Source organism: Haemorhous mexicanus, chromosome 16, assembly GCF_027477595.1.
Source record: "Haemorhous mexicanus isolate bHaeMex1 chromosome 16, bHaeMex1.pri, whole genome shotgun sequence".
NCBI lineage: Eukaryota > Metazoa > Chordata > Aves > Passeriformes > Fringillidae > Haemorhous > Haemorhous mexicanus.
In genome coordinates this window covers 5,181,514-5,201,969 of record NC_082356.1, presented here as the reverse complement: position 1 = coordinate 5,201,969, position 20,456 = coordinate 5,181,514, and the positions used below count along the sequence as shown (strand labels likewise).

The following is a 20,456-nucleotide window of genomic DNA, read 5'->3' as shown; positions in this document are numbered from 1 at the left end:
ATACCATGAGCCACACACACTTTTCCTTGCCCTGTTTTTACTGGAAAGCAACACTGGAGATGAAAGTGCAATGCTGGGGTCAGGTAGGAATCCTACACCAAGGGAAGGTGTCCCGACAGTGTTTGACCCTCAGCAAGGACAATGCACAGCAGCAAGCGAGGGGATTGCTCTGCCAGCGTGCAGGAGTCAGGGCTCTGCATCTGGGCTCAACACTGCAAAGTTCCCGTGTTCGGAAAGACGAAGGGGCTGTCCCCGGGGCGCGCGGGGCTCGGCCGTGGGGCGAGCGGGGAACGGACACGGGGACGAACGGCCCCGGGGCTTCAGTTGCAGCGGCAGCGGCGGCAGCAGCAGCAGCCTCAGCAGCGGCAGTGGCAGCGGCAGCTGTAGCAGCGGCAGCAGAAAAAACAGAGAAGCCTCTACACTCTTTTTTTCTTTCTCTTTTTCTTTCTCTCCCTTTCCCGCTCTCGGGCACCCCTCTCTCGGAGCCCGTTTCCCGGCGTTCCTCTCCTCTCCCCGCCTCCCTCTCTCCCCTTGCCGGGCACGGCCATGCCCCCGGCCCGCCCCCTGCCCCGGGCGGGGCTGCCCCGTCCCCGTCCCCGTCCCCGTCCCCGTCCCCGTCCCCGTCCCCGTCCCCGTCCCCGGGCGTCCCGCCGCAGTCTCGCCTCCGCCCGGCTCTGGCCGTACTGGCGGTGGCGCTGCTGGGCGGGCATCAGTGCCTGGGGCTCGGGCGGCATCGCCGCCCTTTGTCTCCGCCTGGCCCGAGCCCGGCCCCGGACCCGACGCCGGGCCGGACGCAGGGTCCAGTCTCGACCCCGACCCCGGCCCCGGCTCCTCCCGGGGCCCGCGGAGGACACACGCGGCGCGGCCGCTCCCGCCGCCTCCGCTGCGGCTTCCCCGGCCCGAGCTCCGCCGCTCGGCAGCGCGGCCGCCGGCCCCGAGCCTCCCGTGTCGCGTTCCCAAGAGCGAACGCCCGGGGATGGCCCGCCCGGGGCGGGTGAGGGGCGCTCGGGGGCCGTAGCTGGCCCCGGGCCGAGCGCTGACAGCCGCGTCCCGCCCGCAGGGAAGGCGCAGGAGGCCCTGCAGGGGCGGTACCGGCTGGGTTCGCTGCTGGGGCGCGGCGGCTTCGGCAGCGTCTTCGCGGCCACGCGGCTCTCGGACGGCGCCCCGGTGAGCGGCGGGGCCGGCGGCGGGCGCAGGAGGAGGGGGCGGAGGAGGAGGAGGATGGGGCTGTGCCTGGGCAGGGCGGGCGGCGAGCTCAGCCCGCTCTTCCCCTTGGCTTGCAGGTGGCCATCAAAAGGGTGCCACGAAACCGTGTCCGGTACTGGGGCGAGCTGGTGAGCGAGCGGAGCCAGCGGCAGAAGCCGGGGCTGCTGGGCGGGGATGAGCCGAGGTCCGGCAGGGTGGAAGCTGCCAGGACGGCTCGAGGCGGAGCGGGCGTGGGGCCAGCGCAGGGCGCAGAGCATCCCGGGCTGGGTGAGGGCTTCCCCAGGCCTGGCACGGCATCGGCCCCCACTGAGGGCATCGTGCTCCTCCCGCAGCCCGACGGCACCAGCGCACCGCTGGAGATCGTGCTGCTGGACAAGGTGTCCACCGGCTTCCCCGGTGTGGTGCAGCTGCTGGAGTGGCTCGAGCTCCCCAACAAAATTGTGATGGTGCTGGAGCGGCCAGAGCAGTGTCAGGACCTGCGGCATTTCATTCGGGCACGGCGGTTCCTGTCCGAGGAGGTGGCGCGGGGGCTGTTCCGCCAGGTGCTGGAGGCCGTGCGGCACTGCACCAGCTGCGGGGTCCTGCACAGGGACATCAAACCAGAGAACATCCTGGTTGACCTGGCCGCCGGGCAGGCCAAACTGATTGACTTTGGCTGTGGCACCTACCTGCAAGACACAGGCTACACGCACTTTGCAGGTGAGCCTCCACAGGGGTGTGCTCCGGGTGCTGGCATCTCATGACCCAGCATCTCCCAGCCCAAGCTGGCTGTGGCAGCGGAGATTCTCCCTTTTGCTGCCAGTCAGGGGACTGAGTCTTCAGCTGAGTTGCTTTGGAGGGGCGCTGGGTGGGGAGCCATCTTCCAGCCCTGCTGGCAGCCTTTGCCAGCCACTCTTCCCAGGACGGGGCTGGGCTGGGGCAGCCAGCTCGACAAAAACCCCCATTGGTGGGGGTAGCAGGGAGGGGTGGCCAGAACCTGTGCCCTTGCCAGTTTGGTGTGCAGGCGAGAGGAAGGGCTTGGACTGCTCCACTCGTCCTGTTTGCCTTGGCTTCATAATATTTTCGGGGCAATGCAAGCAGGGAGGATAAGGGAATGTTTTTTCCCCAGCACGGAGGGGTTTTCCCTTTGCATGTCATGGTCAGGCGTAGCCAGGGCTGCCCTCTTCCAACACCAGTGGCTTCTTTTGCAACCCTGAGTTTGTGCACAAGTCCCAGGTGCTGGCGAGAGGGCAGTGGTCACCCTGTGTGCCACTGATGCAGCCCCTGCACGCCCAGGGATGCTGGGGCCAGGCTGTGGGAGCAGCAGCATCCCCCTGCTGAACTCCATCTATACTCCTATTCCATAGGAACACCATCATACAGCCCCCCAGAATGGAACCACTATGGCTGGTACCACGGCGGGGCAGCAACGATCTGGTCCCTGGGCATCCTGCTGCACCAGATGGTCTGCGGGGAGCACCCTTTCAGGACGGGCTGCAACATCTGCTGGGGCCAGCTCTCACTGCCACAAGGGCTCTCTCAAGGTGGATCCTCTTCTCTGGGCACGGGGGGAATACCAGTGCTGGGAGCCAGCAGCGGGCTCATGAGCATCCTGCTCTGGCAGCTGCTGAGGAGGGGGCACATGTCCTGCTCTCCCTCAGAACAGGGAATTGATAGGAAAGTTGAGGCCAAGCTCTGAGCGCATCCAGAATGGCCTGGGCATGGGAATAGTGGGGCAAAGCAGACAGGAGCCTTCTCCAGCTGAGCGGCAGTTTCTGCTTTCTCTCCCCAGAGTGCAAAGATCTGATCAGGTGGTGTTTATCCGTGCACTTCTTGGACAGACCCACATTAGAAGACCTGTTCTGTGATCCTTGGGTGCAGGATATTCCTCTGCCATAGAAGAAGGGAGAGAGCCCCAGGCACACTTTGATCCAGGGCCCTGGTAAGTTCCAGCTCCACACACACTTTGGCAATCAGAAGCAAAGGAGCCCAGACCTTTTTGTGCTGCCTGTGTCACTGCCCAGGGGTCATGGGATGGGAACATGCAGCCCTTGTGCTGGAGCTGAGCTGCCCTGCCCAGCACTGGTGGCCGCCATCCAAGCTGGTTCCCCCTTTGCTGGGGCAGATGCAACTCATTCTTCAGTCGGCTGCCCAGCTGCTTTTTGGCAGGGCTGGGGGGATGGGCTGGGGTGGGTACAAAATGGGAGTGGGCTCCTGGCCCTGCCAACAGCCCCAGCACCCACCATGGCCTGCGCTGGGGCTGGGGCAGCCAGCCCGACACAAACAAACCCCATGGTGGGAGCAGAGGTGGGACTCCAGAACCTGTGCACAGCTGCTTTGCTTTGCAGGCAAGGAAGGGCTTGGGCTGCTCCACTGCCCTTGTTTGCTTTGGGATCCCTGTGATTTTGGTGGCCAGTGCAGGGGGGAAGAGAGAAAGTGTGGGCTTCCCTCCCCAAGGCTGGGTTCTTCCCTAGCATGTAGGGGTTGGGCCTTCCTCAGCCTTTGACAGAGATAAGAGTTTTTCCCTTTTTGTCTCTAATCTCTTTTCCATAATGTGTTGTTTCTTTTTCCAGAGCAAGCATTCTGGGTGGTCCAGACTCCATGGGAAGTGCTTGGGAGCAGCTGTAGCGTGGATGTGCCGTGCCCTTGGGGAAGGCTGAGGACATGGTTTGGGAGCAGCTTTTCTTCCAGCCGTGGATGGCGTGAGGTGGGTCCCTGTCTGCTTGGCAGGGTGGGATCAGAGCTTTTGGGAGATGGCAGCAAGCACAGGAGCATCCTGCTCTGGGCAGCTGCTGAGGGCTGGATGTGCTGTGGCTGGCTGCAGGCTGGGCACATGTCCTGCCCTCCTGCTCTGCTCCCAAAGGCAGCAGGGATGGGCAGCTCTGGGCACAGCTCTGGGCACAGCCAGCATGGCCTGGGCACCGCAGGCCTTGGCACAAGGGGACAGGAGCCCTCAGCTGACGGGCAGTTTCTGCTTTCTCTCCTTGCAGCCGGGCTCTGCGGGTGCTGAGGCTGCTCTGGGCTCTGCCAGGGCTCTGCTGGGCTCAGCCCTGGGCCCAGCTGGGCTGGCTCTGCCCTCTCATTGCTCTGACAGCTTTGCATCAGACGGGCCCGTTCAGAGCACAGCGCCTGAGCTTTCTGCTTTGGCAGGTGAGTGAGACTCTCCTGCAGGCCCAGAGATTGCAGCTGAGGACACACATCCAATTGGCAAGGACCCAGACTCTCCACAGTCCCATCTAACCCCCTGGATCTGCACAGGGTGTTTTGTCTGTCCTGTTCTTCCTTCTTTATTGGCTGGAATTGTGCAATTGCATTTTCTTCCTCCTCTAGAGATGCCACGAGTGGGCCAAGGCTGGCGAGTGGGCCGTGTTCCTGAGGCAGTGCAGGCTGGAGCTGATGGATGGAGAATTGCCCTTCTGCACTTCGCAGCCAGAGCAAGAAGCCGTAAGTGGGATTTGGTGTCTTTAAGAAATCCCTGACAGTTTCAAAGGGAATGTGCAGCTCATTACCAGGGTGAGGAGGAAGGTCATCTTCTAAAGGATTTGGGGATTGACGGGGCTTCAATTCCCAGTCCTGCTTGGAGCTAGAAGGGCACAAAACAATTTCCTCTTGCTTTGAGCACAATTTCAAATACCAGTGTTGGAAACTAAGCCCAAAATCTTTTAAAAGGCTGCTGAGGTCAGTAAGATGGATCCATGCCATCAGCCCATTTACAATGTAAATAACTAAGTTCTCTTTTTAAAAAGATCATTTACCTCTTAATTCAAAGAATGTAACTTTGCATTTATGTTTTGTTTTTTTCACTAACATTCTGTTATGTTTTTTCACTAACCATTGATTTTATTCTTATCTTTTACAATTTATCAAGTTTTTTTTCTTTTTTTTTTTTTCTCTTTAAATAGAAAACATGTCCTACAAAAGGAATGTCCTTTGCTCCTGGTTCCCGTGTGGAGCAGCTCCCTTCCTGCTGGCTGAGCTGCTCAGGCAGAGCCCAGCAGCTCCTGGCCCTGCAGGGCTGAGGCTTTTCCCCGTTGCTGGGCACAGACTGATGGAGCAGCACTGCTGAACACGGGCACACCCAGAGGGACCAGCAGCAGCTGCCTTTGGCCACCCAAGGCTCCAAGGGCCAAGCTCCAAGCAGACAGGGCTGGAAGAGACTGGCAGGCTCCCTGCTGGCTGTGCTGCCCCACTTGTGCCCGGCCCAGCTTTGCTTGGGGCAGAGGGAGAACAAGGGGCAGCTCCCTGCCAGCCCCAGCCCAGGGACCCCTCCAGCCCCGGGGCTTGGGGCACTGTCAGCACCTGCTGCTCCAGCCAGGGCTTCTGCTGGCCCTGACAGCAACAGCCAAACTGGGGCTGATCCTGAAGGAGCAGCAGCAGGGCCTGGATCTGATCCCTGACTCTGGGCCAGGGCTGCACAAATGACCCCACAGCAGCAGCAGCAGCAGCACATGGAGCTGACTTTCAGCACAGCCCCTGCCCCTCTTCCCTCCCGTGTGCAGCGGTGTCACAGCAGCCTGAGGCACCTGGGAGCCCCCAGTGCCAGCAGGGACTTGAGATGGCAGCTCTGGGCTCCTGGAGGTTGTGCAGGGAACGGAGCTGGGGACTCCCTGTCCGTGGGGAGCTTCCAGATGGAAAAGCCTGCTGTGCCCAGGCAGCTCCAAGGGCACAGAAAGGAGGGTCTCCAGCACTGGATCTGTGCCAGTGCCACAGTCCTGGGCAGCAGCCAGCGAGCCCTGGGGGAACAGAGGGCACAGCAAGAGGGACAGAACCAGGCAAGGTCAGAGACTGGAGAGAGCCAGACCCGGGAGCAGGAACAGCTGCTCCATTGCACTCTTGGAGAAAGCTCTTGGCTGGTTCAGAGCGCTGAAAGGCGTGAAGGGCAGAGAGGAGACCACAGCAAGCAATGCTCCTGTTTCCACAGCCTCCCCTCTCAGTGTCCCAGAAGGAATTGGATGGACTGTGTTTGTCTCTCCGAGTCGTCTCGTTCAGCATGAGCAGCTCAGCACCAGGAGCTGAAGGAGCTGAAGCCTCAGGCCACAGGAGCTGGGCAAGAGGGAACTTTCTGAGCAAAGTCATGCTGCTAAAATAGCCCCAGCTGAATGCAGTGGATATAACCATGGAATCCCAGAATCCTTTCTTGGATGAGTGGGAAAGACCTCTGAGCTCACCAGTGCAGTCAGTCACCCAGCAGTGCCAAGCCCAGCACTAAACCACGTCCCTGAAGTGCCAAGGCCTGGACAGCAGCCCTGAGTGAGGCCTGGACAGCAGGCCCTGAGCCAAAGGTGCCTCTGGATGAACCTTCCACCCAAAGGTTATCTTTGTATCTGCTCCCTAATTAAATGTGCATGGTCATTAGCACTGTGATAGATGTAGGCACTCCTTAGTGAAACATGCATTGACCTTTCTGTGTTTAGAAGCCAGACAAGGCCATGAAATCTGACATCTGGCCTTGTTTGGGGCTGAAGGATCAAAGTCACCTCCTCTGGTTCCTCCTGGGGCCCTGGCCAGGCTTTGGGAGGGAGCCAAGAGGAGCATGAAACCAGATGTTCCCCCACTGGAAGTGCTGTCAGATTGTTCATCCAGCACTGTCAGAGCTGGGCCCTCTCCCAGCGGGGTTGGAGCCTCACCTGTGGCTGGAGGCACCTGTAGGAATTCCCAGTGCCCAGGAGTGGCTCTGCAGCCCTGGGCTGTGACAGCTTCCCCCAGCTGCTGTGTGGATCTGGGGGATGGAAAAGGCTGGGGGTAAATGCTGCTGGATCTTTGTTAATGACTGCAGGCAATCTTTGGTGGGGAAGATTGGGTGCATTGCTGAGCTGCTCCTTTTGTGATTCTTTGCTGCTCTGAGCTGCAGGAAATGACACTGATTCCTTCAGCTGGAGTCTGTGTCCTTGGTGCTGACCCTGCCCACTGGTAAAACAGAACTGGCACAGTCTGGCCAGATGACAACAAAATGTCACTTGTTCAGTGTAAATGTGAGGAATCAGTCCCATCAGAAATTCCTAGATGGGAAGCCCTTCCTGGAGTTCCCTGGCTCTGGAGTGGGCTGAGGTTGGAGCACCGTGTGAGCAGTGAGGCAGTCGGTGAAAAGAAGCTGCACCCCTGGATGTCTTCAAATGCATCCAAAAATTGCAAATGGAAAAGGAAAAGAACTTGGGGGTTTGGGCAGACAAAGATGGATTTGTTAAGAGTTCATTGGAAATATCACCTTCAGAAGGAACAATTATTGTTGGAATGCTCCCACATGGAGCGAGAGAAAGTTTTATTCTTGAGCACAAATGCATTTGTGCAAGTGAAATATTAATATAAGAAATAACTTTATATGTATTTACAGCATAATATACTTTAATATATGTGTGTATATATATATGTCTATATCTATCTATATCTATATGTCAGTATCAATATCTATATTTACATATAAAATAATAATGATGTGAAATAGTGCTGACATTACTCATTTGGTAACTTTGGCTGCTCAGGGATGTAACACTAAATTCCCTACAGAACAGGACTGGCCAGGACCCTAATGTCAGTGGTCAACTTTGTGAGATTGCATACAATGAAAAAAGGAGGACGGGATGAAATTGGCTATTTTTACAGGGTTTGCTGATACTGTGATGCAGAGGGCTTTGTCTGTTCCTGTGAAAAATACAGTGGTTAAGCCTGCAGGGTTTTTCATGTAGCAGACCATCCACAAGCTGCAGGATTGGTTGAACGGGTGAAGGGGTTGTGAAAAGAGCAGTTGAAAGAATGAGGAGATGGGAACCTGTGCCCATGGAGAACCCATCTCCCAGATGTGCTCCATGCCCTTAACAATGGCCCACTGAGGAAATGGAAACCCCCTGGCTGTGCAGGGCTGCACCCAATTTGCAAATACAGCCATGGGCAGTGAGACTTGGACTGCCTGGGAAATTGTTCTGGCTGGGATGGCCCCTGGCAGGGCCAGCCCAGAGGCTGCAGGGCTGGGCCTTCATGCACTGGAATTAATTGGGATAAATTCAAAGCTAATGTGAGCTATCAATACTGAGACAGGAATTGAGATTCTTCCAGGACACTTTGCTTTGGTCACTGCTCGCTTGGAGCTTGGCCTTGCAAAGTGTTCATGTCATGGCAGGAGGAATTGATGCAGAATATCAAGGAGAAATTGCAGTAATTCTGTTAAACAATAGTGAACAAGTTTGGATTATTCAACCCCATGACAGGGTAGCACAATTATTGAAATTGCAATTTTAAGAAAGGTTGTGAAAAAAGGAGCTCCACCTCCAATCACCACCATTTGTGGAGATAAAGGGTTTGGATTCAGCAGTCCTAATAATGGAGCCAGAGTGTGGGTGTGGAGGCCAAAAGGCCCTCCCGAGGCAGCTGAAGGAACAGCTCCTAGGAAAGACAACTCTGAGTCCTGAAACCTGGGCAGGAGCAATGGGAATGTGTCCCTGCAGCCAAGTGTTCTGTGTGAGACCCAGCAGATCTGACAGGATATTGTTTTACACATCCTGCCAGAGCAAATCTCCCTGTTTGCCCCAAGGGCCCCCTTGGAAAATGCTCTGATCCACGGGGCTCCATGTGCAGGCTGCTGTGACCCTGAGGGACTTCCAGAGGAATTCCATCCAGGAGCCTGGGTGCCCCTCAGGGACTGGGACCCGGCCCCCTTCCAGCCAGAGGGGAAAGGGCCCCCCCAAGCCTTGTTAGGCACAGACAACATGGAAAAGCTGAACAGCAAAGGGCCTCGGGGCATTATTCTGGAATTAAAAAGGCACCAGCTCCATGGACAACAGAATTATTGTTCCCAACTCGAATGAGATTGAGAAAAAAGAATGAAGAACTGTGTCACTAAAGTACTACTGATGTCTGTAAGTTGTACCTTGATGGTCAGCCAGAATCTTTGTCTGCACAAACACCTCTAGTGTTTCACCAAGGGGTGAGTGATCAAAATGGAATGATTAGTTATGAAAATGTGAAGGTCAGGGTAGCCAAAGCAGTGCATGTCACCAATTGCTGGGGATGTTCTCAGCTGGAGTTGGGAGGGATGGGGTTCCCTTGGAGGGCCCACTCTGTGGGGTGGCCAGAACTCTGTCCCTGGGCTCTGCCTGTCACTGTCAGTGAAGGGACAGTTAAAGAAAACACAGGAATACAATGATCACTTGGACAGGATTCCCTGAGATTTCCCTTCAGGAGAAACCCAACCCTGTTCTAGTTCTAGAGGCCCCAGTGTGAGAGGATTTCTGTGCTTTTCCATCCCTGCCAGTGTCAGTAGAACTCGGGGTGCTGGAGCTGCTCGGTGTCAGTGTCACACCACTCTTGGCTGCAGGGCCACCATTTCGGGTCCTTCAGCAACAACCACAAGGAAGAGTTGGGGCCCAGAGAACATTTTCCCCCCAAGGAATGCCTTGGCTTTCAGCAAGCAAAAGATTCTGGTTCATCCTGTGCCCCATGTGTGCTGCCCTGTCCTGTGGAGTTTCCATGAATAAGCTGAATGGATTATTAGCAGAAGTAGCAACTGATCCTGTTGAAATGTCCAATAGCACTTAATTGAAGCACAAGAGGAGATGCCTTTATGCCTGATATGGAAATCTAAACTGTGTTATTGAAAGAATTGTTGAGGGTTTTAGTTCATTGTAGGTCTGAGGGCTGATCAAAGTACCAAGGCCTGAACAAGCCCTGAGGCAAAGTTCACCTATAGATGAACCTTCCAACCAAATGTTAGATTTGTATCCACTCCTTAAGGAAGCATTATTACCAACATGATCTGTGTATGTGTTCCTTGATAAAACATGGATTTATCTTTCTGTATTTAGAAACCAGAGCAGGCCCCATCTGGCCTTGTTTGGGGCTGAAGGATCAAAGCCAACTCCCCTGGTTCCTCCTTGAGCCCTGGCCAGGCTTTGGGAGAAAGCAGTGAGGAGAATGAAACCAGATGTTCCCAGAGTAGCAGTGATGTCAGCTTGTGTGTTTAACAGAGTAAAAGCTGTGTCCTCTCCCAGCGGGCTTGGAGCCTCCTTGCCTGCAGAGGTGGAAGCCCCTGCAGGAATTCCCAGTGTCTGGGAGTGGCTCTGCAGCCCTTGGCTTCCCCAGCTGATGTGTGGATCTGGGTGATGGTAGAGCCTGAGGGGAACTGCTGATGGATCTTTCTTTAATCACTGCAGGCAATCTTTGGTAGTAATGACTGGATGGATTGCTGAGCTTCTTTTGTAATTCTTTGCTAATGATGATGTGCTTTGCTGAGCTTATCCTTTTGTAATTCTTTGCAGCTGTGCATGATATAAATGACACAATTCCTTAAGCTGGTGTCTGTGTCTTTGGTAGTGACCCTGCCCACTGGTGAAACAGGGCCCCCTCTTGCCTAAGTGTTCCCTGGCAAGGCAAAATCCCTCCCTCCAAAATTCCCTCCCTCCTCCTTGTTCCCCCCTTCATACACTGAGCATGATGTCCTATGGTCTGGGGTATCCCCGGGCTCAGTTGGGGTCCCCTGTCCTGGCTGTGTCCCCTGCCCAGCTGCCCCGCAGCCCCAGCCCCTCCCCAGCGTGGCTGGACCAGGGGCAGGACAGGCCTTGGCTCTGCTGCAGCTCAGCAAGAACAAAACCATCTCTGCGTGCTCAGCCCTGTGCTCAGCACCCGGCCCCGCAGTGCCTCAGTGCCAGTGTCTGTGCCCTCAGTCCCTGCCAGGGCTTTCCATGGCAACTGCCAGCACAGGTGAGCCAGGGGTCACCCCCAGGGACGGTTGCCATGGAAACAGTGCCCAGCACTGCCCCTTTCTGTCTGGCTGACCTGGCCTTTGGCCCTGGCAGTGGCGTTAGCTGCTGGTTCCTGGTGCCTGAGCGGCCAGCGCGGCACAGGGCAGGTGGCCATGGCACAAGCCCCCAGCCAGGGATCCCCTCTGGCTCTGGGCAGTGACACCAGCCCCCAGCAAGGGGCCCAGGGCAGGTTTCCATGGCCACCAACCACCACAACAGGTCTGGGCATTGCTTGCCATGGCACCAAACTAAGGAACGGGTCCCCGTGGCCGTTGCCATGGCACCTGGTGGCACCAAGGAATGTCACTGCAATTGTACCTGGAACAGCCCTGGCACCGCTTTGTCCTGAGGGCTGCCATGGCAGCCAAGGGCAGCAACAGCTCTGCAGGCACGTGGCCATGGAACCTGGCTGCAGAAATGGCTCCTTGGGCTGGTTTCCAAGGAAACCTGAACTGATGGGGGTGTCCATGGCACCCAAACCCAGCAGTGGGGTCACTGCAGTGACCATGGCAACAGTCCCTTGCAATGGCCCACTGCCTGTTGGGATGGTGATCCACCCTCACAGCTGGCCCAGGGCAGGTCTGGAGTGCTCTTGGTGGCACCTTGGGCTTGGCACACACTTGAGGAGTGTGTCTGTTTGCAATGGGGAAACTCAGGAGTTTTAGATTGCTTCAAAAATAAAAGAAGGAAAATCCCTCTTTGGCTGTGTGCAGCCAGTTCTCCAAGCAAAGCAGGTCCCAGGTGAGTGAGGAGAGACACGATGGGCTTGGGGAATGTGGAGCAAGGTTGTCCATGCTGGCTCAGACCTCAAGGCACAGCTTCTCTGAGCAGGCCAGACCTCCTTAGGACAATTCCTGCATCAATATCAGTCCCTGATTGCTGCAATCACCTCTTGTGTAATAAGAACAGCCATAAAAGACACTCTTTAAAATAGGAATCCATATTTCCTAGAAGCTCTTTGAACTATTTCTCCATCACTGTCAAAGGAAACCCTCCTCATGAGCTGCACTAGAGCAGAGGGAAATCAAGGCAGAGCCATGGTTTGTCAGGACTTGCTTGATCCTAATGAGCCTCAGTGTGCATTTGGAGCTGAGCCCTGGAACCTCAGGGCCTGGAAGGAGATTGCACAAACTTTTCCAGGAGTCCAAGACAGAGGAAACATCCAAAGGGTCTCAAGACATGAATGGGTCCCACTGAGGTCCCTCTCCAACACAGGCTCCTCATGGGCTCCTTGGAGGAGAGAATTGGTGGCCACGATGGCACAAAAACCTCTCAGACACTCAGTGTGGAAAGGAAAATCCAAAGTACCTTAAACACCTTGAGTGTCTCAAAGCATTAATGAGCCCCACTGTGTGTCAGTACAAAGCTCTCCAGGGACTCATTAAAGCAGATAATTGGGGCCATGATTGCACAAACCTCTCACACAGTCTGTATCCAAAGGGAAACACCAAGTACCTTAAAAGAACTGAAGTACCTTGAAGCATTAATGAGCCCCGCTGAGTGTTGTTACTGACAAAGCCTCTCCAGGGACTAATTACAGCAGATAATTGGAGGCCATGATTGCACAAACCTCTCAGAGACTCCCAGGCAAAAGCCAAACCCAAAGTCCTTTGAAAACCCTGCAGTCCCTGGGAGCATTCAGGAGCCCCCAGGGCCATTGCTGAGCAAGGCTCCCCAGGGACTCCTTCCAGCAGATCCTTGAGGCCACTGGGATGTGGGCTAGGGGGGGATGCTGAGGGCAGGACAAGGGGCTGACAGTGCCCAGCCTGGCTGGGGCTGTGCCAGGAGGCCCCAGTGCCTCAGGACAAGGTGTCTCCTCCCAGCCCTTGGTGGCACAGACCCTGCTGTGCCCCAGGGCACCAAGATTGGCTTCTCTTTGTCCCCAGCTGCCATCACTGCCTCCAGTTCTCTGCTCTGCCTGGGGCTGGGGACACTTTCTCAGTTGTGTCCCTCAGTGGGACCCATTAAAAGTCCAAGAAACTTTGGAGTTGGATTCTGACTTGGAATTCTGGAGAGGTCTCTTCAGCTCCCTCTCAAGGACTGATGTTCAGGGCCTGAGCACAAAGCCCCAGAGGGTCACTAAAGTCCTTGTGCTGTGTCTGTGCTGCTGAGCTGGGCTGGGCTCCTGGCCCAGAGGCAGCTCCTGGCAAGGGCAGCGCTGCAGAGAGACAGCTCTGGGCAGGAGCAGCTCCTGTGCACAGCCCAGCAGAGCTGGGGCACTGCCAGGGCACCTCAGGGACACGAGCAGGGCACAGACAGAGCTCACAGGGGCTCAGCACTGGCAGGGGCTGTGGGATGTCCCTGAGGGGGCTGTGTCACAGCAACACCTCTGTGGCTGTGTCATAGAGGCACAGAGCAGCTGGGATGTCAGAAAGGGCCTGTGTGACATCACTGATGGTGTTGTGACATCACAGAGTTAGCAGTGACATCATAGATGGTGGTTCTGTGACATCAGAATGTGGGTTGTGACATAGGGTATGATATCACGGAGCAACTGTGTGATGTCACAGAGAAGGCTGTGACACCACATGGTGGCTGTGACATCACAAAGCTGGTCTGTGACATCACATAGCAGCTGAATGCCATCATATGGAGACTGTGTGACATAACAGAGGGGCTGTGTGACATCACAGATGGCTGTGTGACATCACAGATGGCTGTGTGACATCACAGGTGCTGTGTGACATCCCAGGGGCTCTGTGACATCAAAGGGGCTGTATGACATCACAGGGGGCTGTGTGACATCACAGGGGCTGTGTGAGGTCACTCTGCCCTGTCCCCCCTCACAGCCCCCCCAGAGCAGTCCAACCCATCTCGTGCCCAGCAGGGTCCCCTGTCCCCCCGGGTCCCCCTGCCCCCGGCCCCGCAGCCTCCCCCAGAGGATGTTCCACGAGATCGACCCCAGAGCCTGACACGGGGACGGGGGGCCGGGGCCATGGGGGTGGGACAGGGGGACAGGGACCCCCCGGCAGCGTCCCTGTGTCCCCCAGGGCCGGAGCCTGGGCCAGGGCTCCTTCACCCTGTTATAGATACATATTATAATATTGGCTTTTTGCAAATATTAAAATGGATTTTCTTTGTGTGATGTTAAAGTAACTTTGTTCTAAAGATACAGTTTTTATTTCTGTTGTTAATTGAGCTTAGACATTGTAGTGAAATAGCTGAGAGAAACATGCTTGTGTTAAAATGCCTGCTGGGATGGGATAACATCCAATGCACACAGGATGAGGACACCTGCACAGATCTGCCAACTATCAGCTCTCCCTGTCTGGAGGCAGAGTGGACCAAGGCCCAAAAACTGGAGGTGATAAAGAGAAGGAGCCAAAACCACAGCCAAGAAACACACATGCTCTGAAAAGGCAGACCCAAGGAGGGGCCAGGTAGAACAGTTCCTGGAATATGTAAAGTAGTTTATGGATATGCATGAGGGTCTATGAATATGCAACAGGCTGATGTAAGGGAAAAGGTATTTCAGGGGGATCCCCGAAGGGAACAGGGTGCTCCTGGCTGAGTGCCAAGATGCACCCGGCCATAATAACCTTTGCTCCATGGTCCTGGTCTCCCATTGTCCTTTATTAAACTTTTTACATTTTCACAGGAGGGTGAACGTGTTTTTCACAAATAGAATCTCAAGGAAACAAGGGTCAGTTGTTAGCCCAAGGCTCTGCTTTGATCAAGTGGGGCCTCATGGGACACAGGTGCCACTGGGACACTGTCAGGCCCAGGAGGAACAAGACACCCCTGTGGCAGACCAAGGCCTCATGGGACCCAGGAGAGCTCTGTGACACAATGGAACCTGATGGAGCCAAGGGCCCCTTGGGACACGGCAGGGTCTCATGGAACCCCTGTGCCACTGGGACATTGCCAAGGCTCCTGCAAGCAAGGTTCCACTGGGACAAAGGCAGGCCCCATGGCACCCAGGAGACCACTGTGGGACAATGGAATCTCATGGAACCAAGGCTCCATTGTGACAAAGCATGGCCTCATGGAAGCCCAGTGCCACTGGGACATCTCCAGCCTTGGAGGAAGCAAATGTCCATGGTGACACAACATGGCACCTGTGTCCCATGAGGCCCCACTTGATCAAAGCAGAGCCTTGCTTCCATGAGATTGCCCTGTGTCACAATGTTCTGCTTGGTCTCATGAGAACCTGATGTGTTGGCAATTGATCCTTGGATCCATGAGATTCCATTGCATCACGGGGTGTCCTTGGTTTCATGAGGCCCAGCTTTGTCACAACTGGACCTTGGTTCCATGAGATTCCATTGCATCCCAGCAGTGTCCTTGGTTCCATGAGGCCCTGCTGGGTCACAGTGGAGCCTTTGTGCCATTCATTCCATGGTGCCACAATGGTCTCCAGCATTCCATGGGGCCACGCAGCCAAAGAGTGGGCCCTTGGTTCCATGAGTTTCCATTCCATCAGGATGATCTCTTGCATTCCATGAGGCCCTGCTGTGTCACAGTGGAGCCTTTGTTCCCTGTGTTCCCACTGGGACACAATGGTCTCCAGCGCTCCCTGGGGCTGAGCTGTGAAACTCTGGACACTTGGTTCCATGAGATTCCACGGTGTCACCATGGTCTCCTGGGTCCTGCCACAATTCAAACTTGGTTCCATGAGATTCCAGGGTGCCACCATGGTCTCCTGGGTCCTGCCACAATTCAGACTTGGTTCCATGAGGTTCCATGGTGTCACCATGGTCTCCTGGGTCCCATGAGGCCCACTGTGTGTCACAGTGGTTTTTTTCCTTGGTTTCCTGAGAAGCTGATGTGTTGACAGTTGACCCTTGGTTCCTTGAAATTCCATTGCATCCCAGCGGTGTCCTTGTTTTCATAAAGCCCAGGTTTGCCACAACAGAGCCTTGATTTCAGGATATTCCATTGTGTCACAATGGTCTCCCCACTCTCTGAGGCTGCACTGTGAAACAGTGGACACCTGGTTCCATGAGATTCCGTGGGGGAACAGTCAGTTCTTTTGCTTCTTCTCTGCCAAGGTCGGGATTAAATCACAAGACAGTGTTTCTTGTTTGGACTCAGGTGTTCATTAGCTCTTGTCTATACAACAGTCTCACAAGCTGTGAGTTCTGCAGCACTTCGCTAACAAGGTAAAAATGGAGCCCCATCTCTCCCTCTACAAGGTCTTTGAAGGATAAACTGTCCAATTAAGAAATGACACCTCAATTATTTTTCCTTTTAACCCAATAACCAACCACCCGTGCCTGACAACGGGGTCTCTTTTATCCAATTACACAATACCACCCAAACCTGAGGAGGAGGAGGAAGAGAGAGGACAAGGGTGAGGAGGAGGAGGAGGAGGAGGAGGAGAAGAAGGTGAAGAAGGAGGAGAAGGAGAAGGAAAAGAAGAAGGTGAGGAAGAAGAAGAAGAAGGTGAAGAAAAAGGCAAAGAAAAAGGATCAGCCTCTGCCCTAAAACCTCCATCTTGTTTTATTTATATTACTATACTCTAAAACCTTAAACTCTAAGTTTTCCACCATGTGCTATGGGTGTAATCCCAGTTCCATCATTCCATTTTGGAAGCCTTCTCCACAGCCTCAGGTCAAATGCAGTGTTCTCTTAGGGGTCAGTGTCTGTCAGCTCAAAAGTCTAAAATTCTCAGCAGCCAGGGTTCCAACAGGTAACAATGTTCTCCTGTGTTCCATTAGGTTCCATGAGGCCCGGCTCTGTCACCATGGACACCTGGTTCCATGAGATTCCATTGGGTAACGATGTTCTCCTGTGTTCCATCAGGCCTGGCCCTGTCACCATGGACACCTGGTTCCATGAGATTCCATGGGGTAACAATGTTCTCCAGTGTTCCATAAGGCCCAGCTCTGTCACCATGGACACCTGGTTCCATGAGATTCCATGGGGTAACAATGTTCTCCAGCGTTCCATCAGGCCTGGCTCTGTCACCATGGACACCTGGTTCCATGGGCAGTGGCCGTGTCCCAGTGGCACCTCTGTCCCATGGCACCCCGCTGTCTGACAAGGGACAGTTTGTTCCAGGACATTCCATGGAGTCACAGTGGTCACTTGGGTTCCATGCAGGTGCCTGGGGAGCGGGAGCTCAGCCCAAATATCCTGGGGGTCCCTGGGCTGGTGATTTTTGGGGGGGAATCTTTGGATCTTGCAGGGCTCCAAAGCTGAGCCACGGACGCCCCTTGGGACAGAGTGGAGCATCATGGAAGCCAGGAGACCCTCATGGAAACCAGGAGACCCTCATGGAGCCAAGGCTGCAGGGACACAGAGGGACCTCATGGAAGCCAGGAGAGCGCTGTGAGGCTGTGGAACAATGTGGCACCGAGGTTCCACTGGAACTTGACAGAAGCTCCTGGAGACAAGGAAGCTCTGGGAGCCTCCAGAGTCAGCGTCTGCAGGAGGATTTGGAGTTTAAAAAGGAAGATTTGGGTTGAGCTGAGCCTACCTGGGAGAGTGGGGGGGGTGGGGCAGGGTCAGGACTAGTTTTGGGCAGTTTTCTGGGATTTTGGAATATTTCTATGGGATTAGAGGGCAGGTCTGTGGGATTTGGGACCAATTGTATGGGATTTAGGGTGTTTTGCAGTGGTTTTTAGGGATTTTCTGGTATTTCTATTCGATTTGAGAGCATTTTATGACATTTTGGGTTTTTCCAACTGCACCCAGGCGATGTCGTGGCGCCTGGGCACCAGGGCAGCTCCTGGAACCCTGGGAACCTGGGATGGGAATTGGGTCAGGAGAGCCCCAGAAACCCGGGAACATTCCCCAGACACCTGGGAATGTTCTCCGAAAAAAATCAAGAAATGTTCCCCCCCCAAATTCAGAAATGTTCCCTGATGTGTAACAGTTCCCAAAAAAAGTCCAAAAATGTTCTCAAAAAGAAATCCTGAAAAATTCCCCCCAAAAGTCAGAAATGTTCCCCAAAGAAATCCAGAAATGTTCCTCCAAAAAAATCCTGGAACATTCCCAAAAAACAAACTTTGCCCAGAAAATCCAGAACCAGTCCTCCTCAAAAAATCCAAAACCAACCTCAGTTCCCATCCAGAATAATTCCCAAAAACTACAGAAACATACCCAAAAATCCAGAAATCCCCTCCCCCCAAATCCAGAAACATTCCTACAAAAATCCTGAAATTCCCCCTCAAAAAAAATCCAGAACCTCCCCAAAAATCCAAAATCTCCACCCTAATTCAGAAATTCACCCCCCAAAAAAATCCAGAAATTTCCTATCAAAAATCCAGACATTCCTCCTAAAACCCCAGAAATTCACCCTCAAAAATGCAGACATTCCACCCCAAATCCCGATACTTCCCCCAAACAATCCAGCCCCAAGCCCCCCTCACCCCTCTACCCCCCAAGCCCCCAAATCCCCCAATGCCCAAAGGCCGCCCGGAATCCCCGGAATCCCCGGGATGCCGGGATTGCCCCAGATGTCCCTGGGGGCAGAGCATGGAGAGCATCAGCTCCTTGGGCTCCTCAGGAGCTGGGGCAGGAACAGGATGTGCTTCGGGGCTTTGCCCACAGCTGGGCAAACGGGAGAAAAACCCCAACATCAGCAACAAACCTGCCCCAAGCCTGCCCCAAGCAGGCCCCAAATCTGCCCAAAGTCACTCTGGACACACACCAAACAATCTGCCCCAAATCCCACCAAAATCCTCCATGGTTTGACCCAGGGCTGTCTCAGCATTTTCAAGGATTTTTCAGAGTTCCAAGAAATGATCTCTCAGCTCTGTGGGAAGCCTCCTCTAAACTGATGGTGTTGTGACATCTCCTCTAAGGAATCAGATGCAGCCCCAATTATTATTACAGAACCACTCCAACAGTTTGCTGGGTTTAAAGCATCTCTGTGCTGGGGGAATTTTGGAGGAGACAGCTATTGGATGGTTCATTAGTCTGTCACCCCCAGACCTTCACTCCTAAGTGCCATTCTCAAGAGCCTTGTTTTAAATTACCTTTAGGGAATTCTCTCCCACTTAGAGCTTGGGTGGTGGCCAGGCCTCAGCTCTGCCTGGACGGGAATTTGCCAACAGAGCCAGATGTTTTCTGCATCAAAACTAGATTTGAGTTGCTTGGACATGGCAATCTGACCCTCTAGACATGACAGTTGAACTATTTTTAAAGGGAGCTTGGGAATTATTGTCTGGAAATAATGATCCAAGTCCCCCCTGAATGGAGGTTTGTCAGCTGTTTGCAGAGTCTGGGATGATGGTACATTATTTCAGAGATTGCTATTTACATAATTCCACCTATGTTGTAAGTTTTGTCTGCTATTTGAAATATTCCTGATTGTTGTGTCCAAATTATTCCTAATTGCTGTAAGTTTCTTGTCCACTGCATGAATGATTTGATGTTGCTTCACACTCATGACAAAAGACATGCATCTCATTCTTAAAAAACAAAAAAAGAAGAGGAATGAACGCCTTAAGAACGTTCAAATAATACAATATGGACATGAGAAATTTGAACAACAAATCATTCTTAATAATGCAATATTTACATTATTTGGAAAAAAATTTGGAAAAAAGATCATCACATCTAAATCCCAACTGAGTGCACCACAGTGAAGCCCAATTGATTCATTACCTTCAGGAGAAGATGTGCCTGTGTTTTATCATCAGCAGCTCAAAGCTGTCACCTGTTCATTCCATCAGACACTGATCAGTGCTGAAAAAATGAGGCCCAGGGCAAAGAGAAATAACCTCATCACCTTGCAGCCTCTGTGGCCAGAGCAGGAGCAGGAGGAGGACTGCCAAGACATGGCTGGGTCTGGAAACTGACAGAGGCACTTTGCCAAAAAAAGCCTCACAGCACCCTCATGGTACAGTGCTCCTACTGACCTTCTCCAGTTATTCCCTGTTCCAGCTCCCAGGAGGACATTCAGGGATGACAAAGATCAACATTTCCAGCTAATGGACTTTCTCATCCTTCTCAACTAATTGGAAACAATGGTCATTTCTTTCCATTTCTCCAAGAGACATTGGACATTATTCTTCTGTTTTCTCATGCTGCAAAACCCTGTGTCAATGACTTGATAGAATTTGGTAAGTTTTGTTGACTGTAATTGCTCTTTTATCTATCTTATCCCATATCTAATAGATAACCAGTGATAACCTTGAAGAGATAATACCCTCACAAGAGTGAGCAGTTTCAACATCAGAACACAGGAGCCTTTTTTAAATGGACGAAAAGGAGGAGATGCCATAGACAGGTAGAATAATGATAAAAGAAAGGCCCTATGAAATCAGGCCTTGCTCTGCTCTATTAACAGCTGGCCTGTCATCTCCTCTGAGTGCAGCTAAGCAGTTACAAGTTCCCATGTGAAGCTATTTTGAGAATGAGACTTTGTGAACAATCTCTTCTGAGGGTGAGAAACAAATGCACCTGCAACAACAAGGGATTTGTGTCATGAGAATCAGTGAAGAGAACAGAAAAACAATACAATAGAGAGATTTGATGCACAAGTAAAATCTATTTTATTAACCAATATTAGAATAACCACTACAAAATCTATTAACTAAACTTGCACATGAGGTCTGACAAACTGTGTAAAATGAGCTTTTTGCATAA

General features: G+C 53.5%; 2 protein-coding genes across 2 annotated transcripts in view; one reads left to right on the top strand and one right to left on the bottom strand.

Annotated features, from left to right (window-relative positions):
* Window positions 1–636: 636 nt before the first annotated feature.
* Window positions 637–3,088, top strand: LOC132334497 (serine/threonine-protein kinase pim-1-like; the record flags this gene model as incomplete). Its single annotated transcript, XM_059860611.1, has 6 exons — window positions 637–756; window positions 805–1,167; window positions 1,284–1,334; window positions 1,539–1,905; window positions 2,553–2,729; window positions 2,978–3,088. Coding segments are annotated over 6 exons (1,185 nt in total), but the record flags the coding sequence as incomplete, so codon positions are not given.
* A 6,344-nt stretch (window positions 3,089–9,432) lies between these two features.
* LOC132334603 (hydrocephalus-inducing protein homolog) overlaps window positions 9,433–20,456 on the bottom strand; it is a 40,725-nt gene continuing 29,701 nt past the window's right edge. Inside the window, exon 14 of the mRNA XM_059860709.1 lies at window positions 9,433–9,510. Coding sequence (XP_059716692.1) covers window positions 9,433–9,510 — 78 coding nt within the window. The remainder of the gene's footprint in view (window positions 9,511–20,456) is intronic.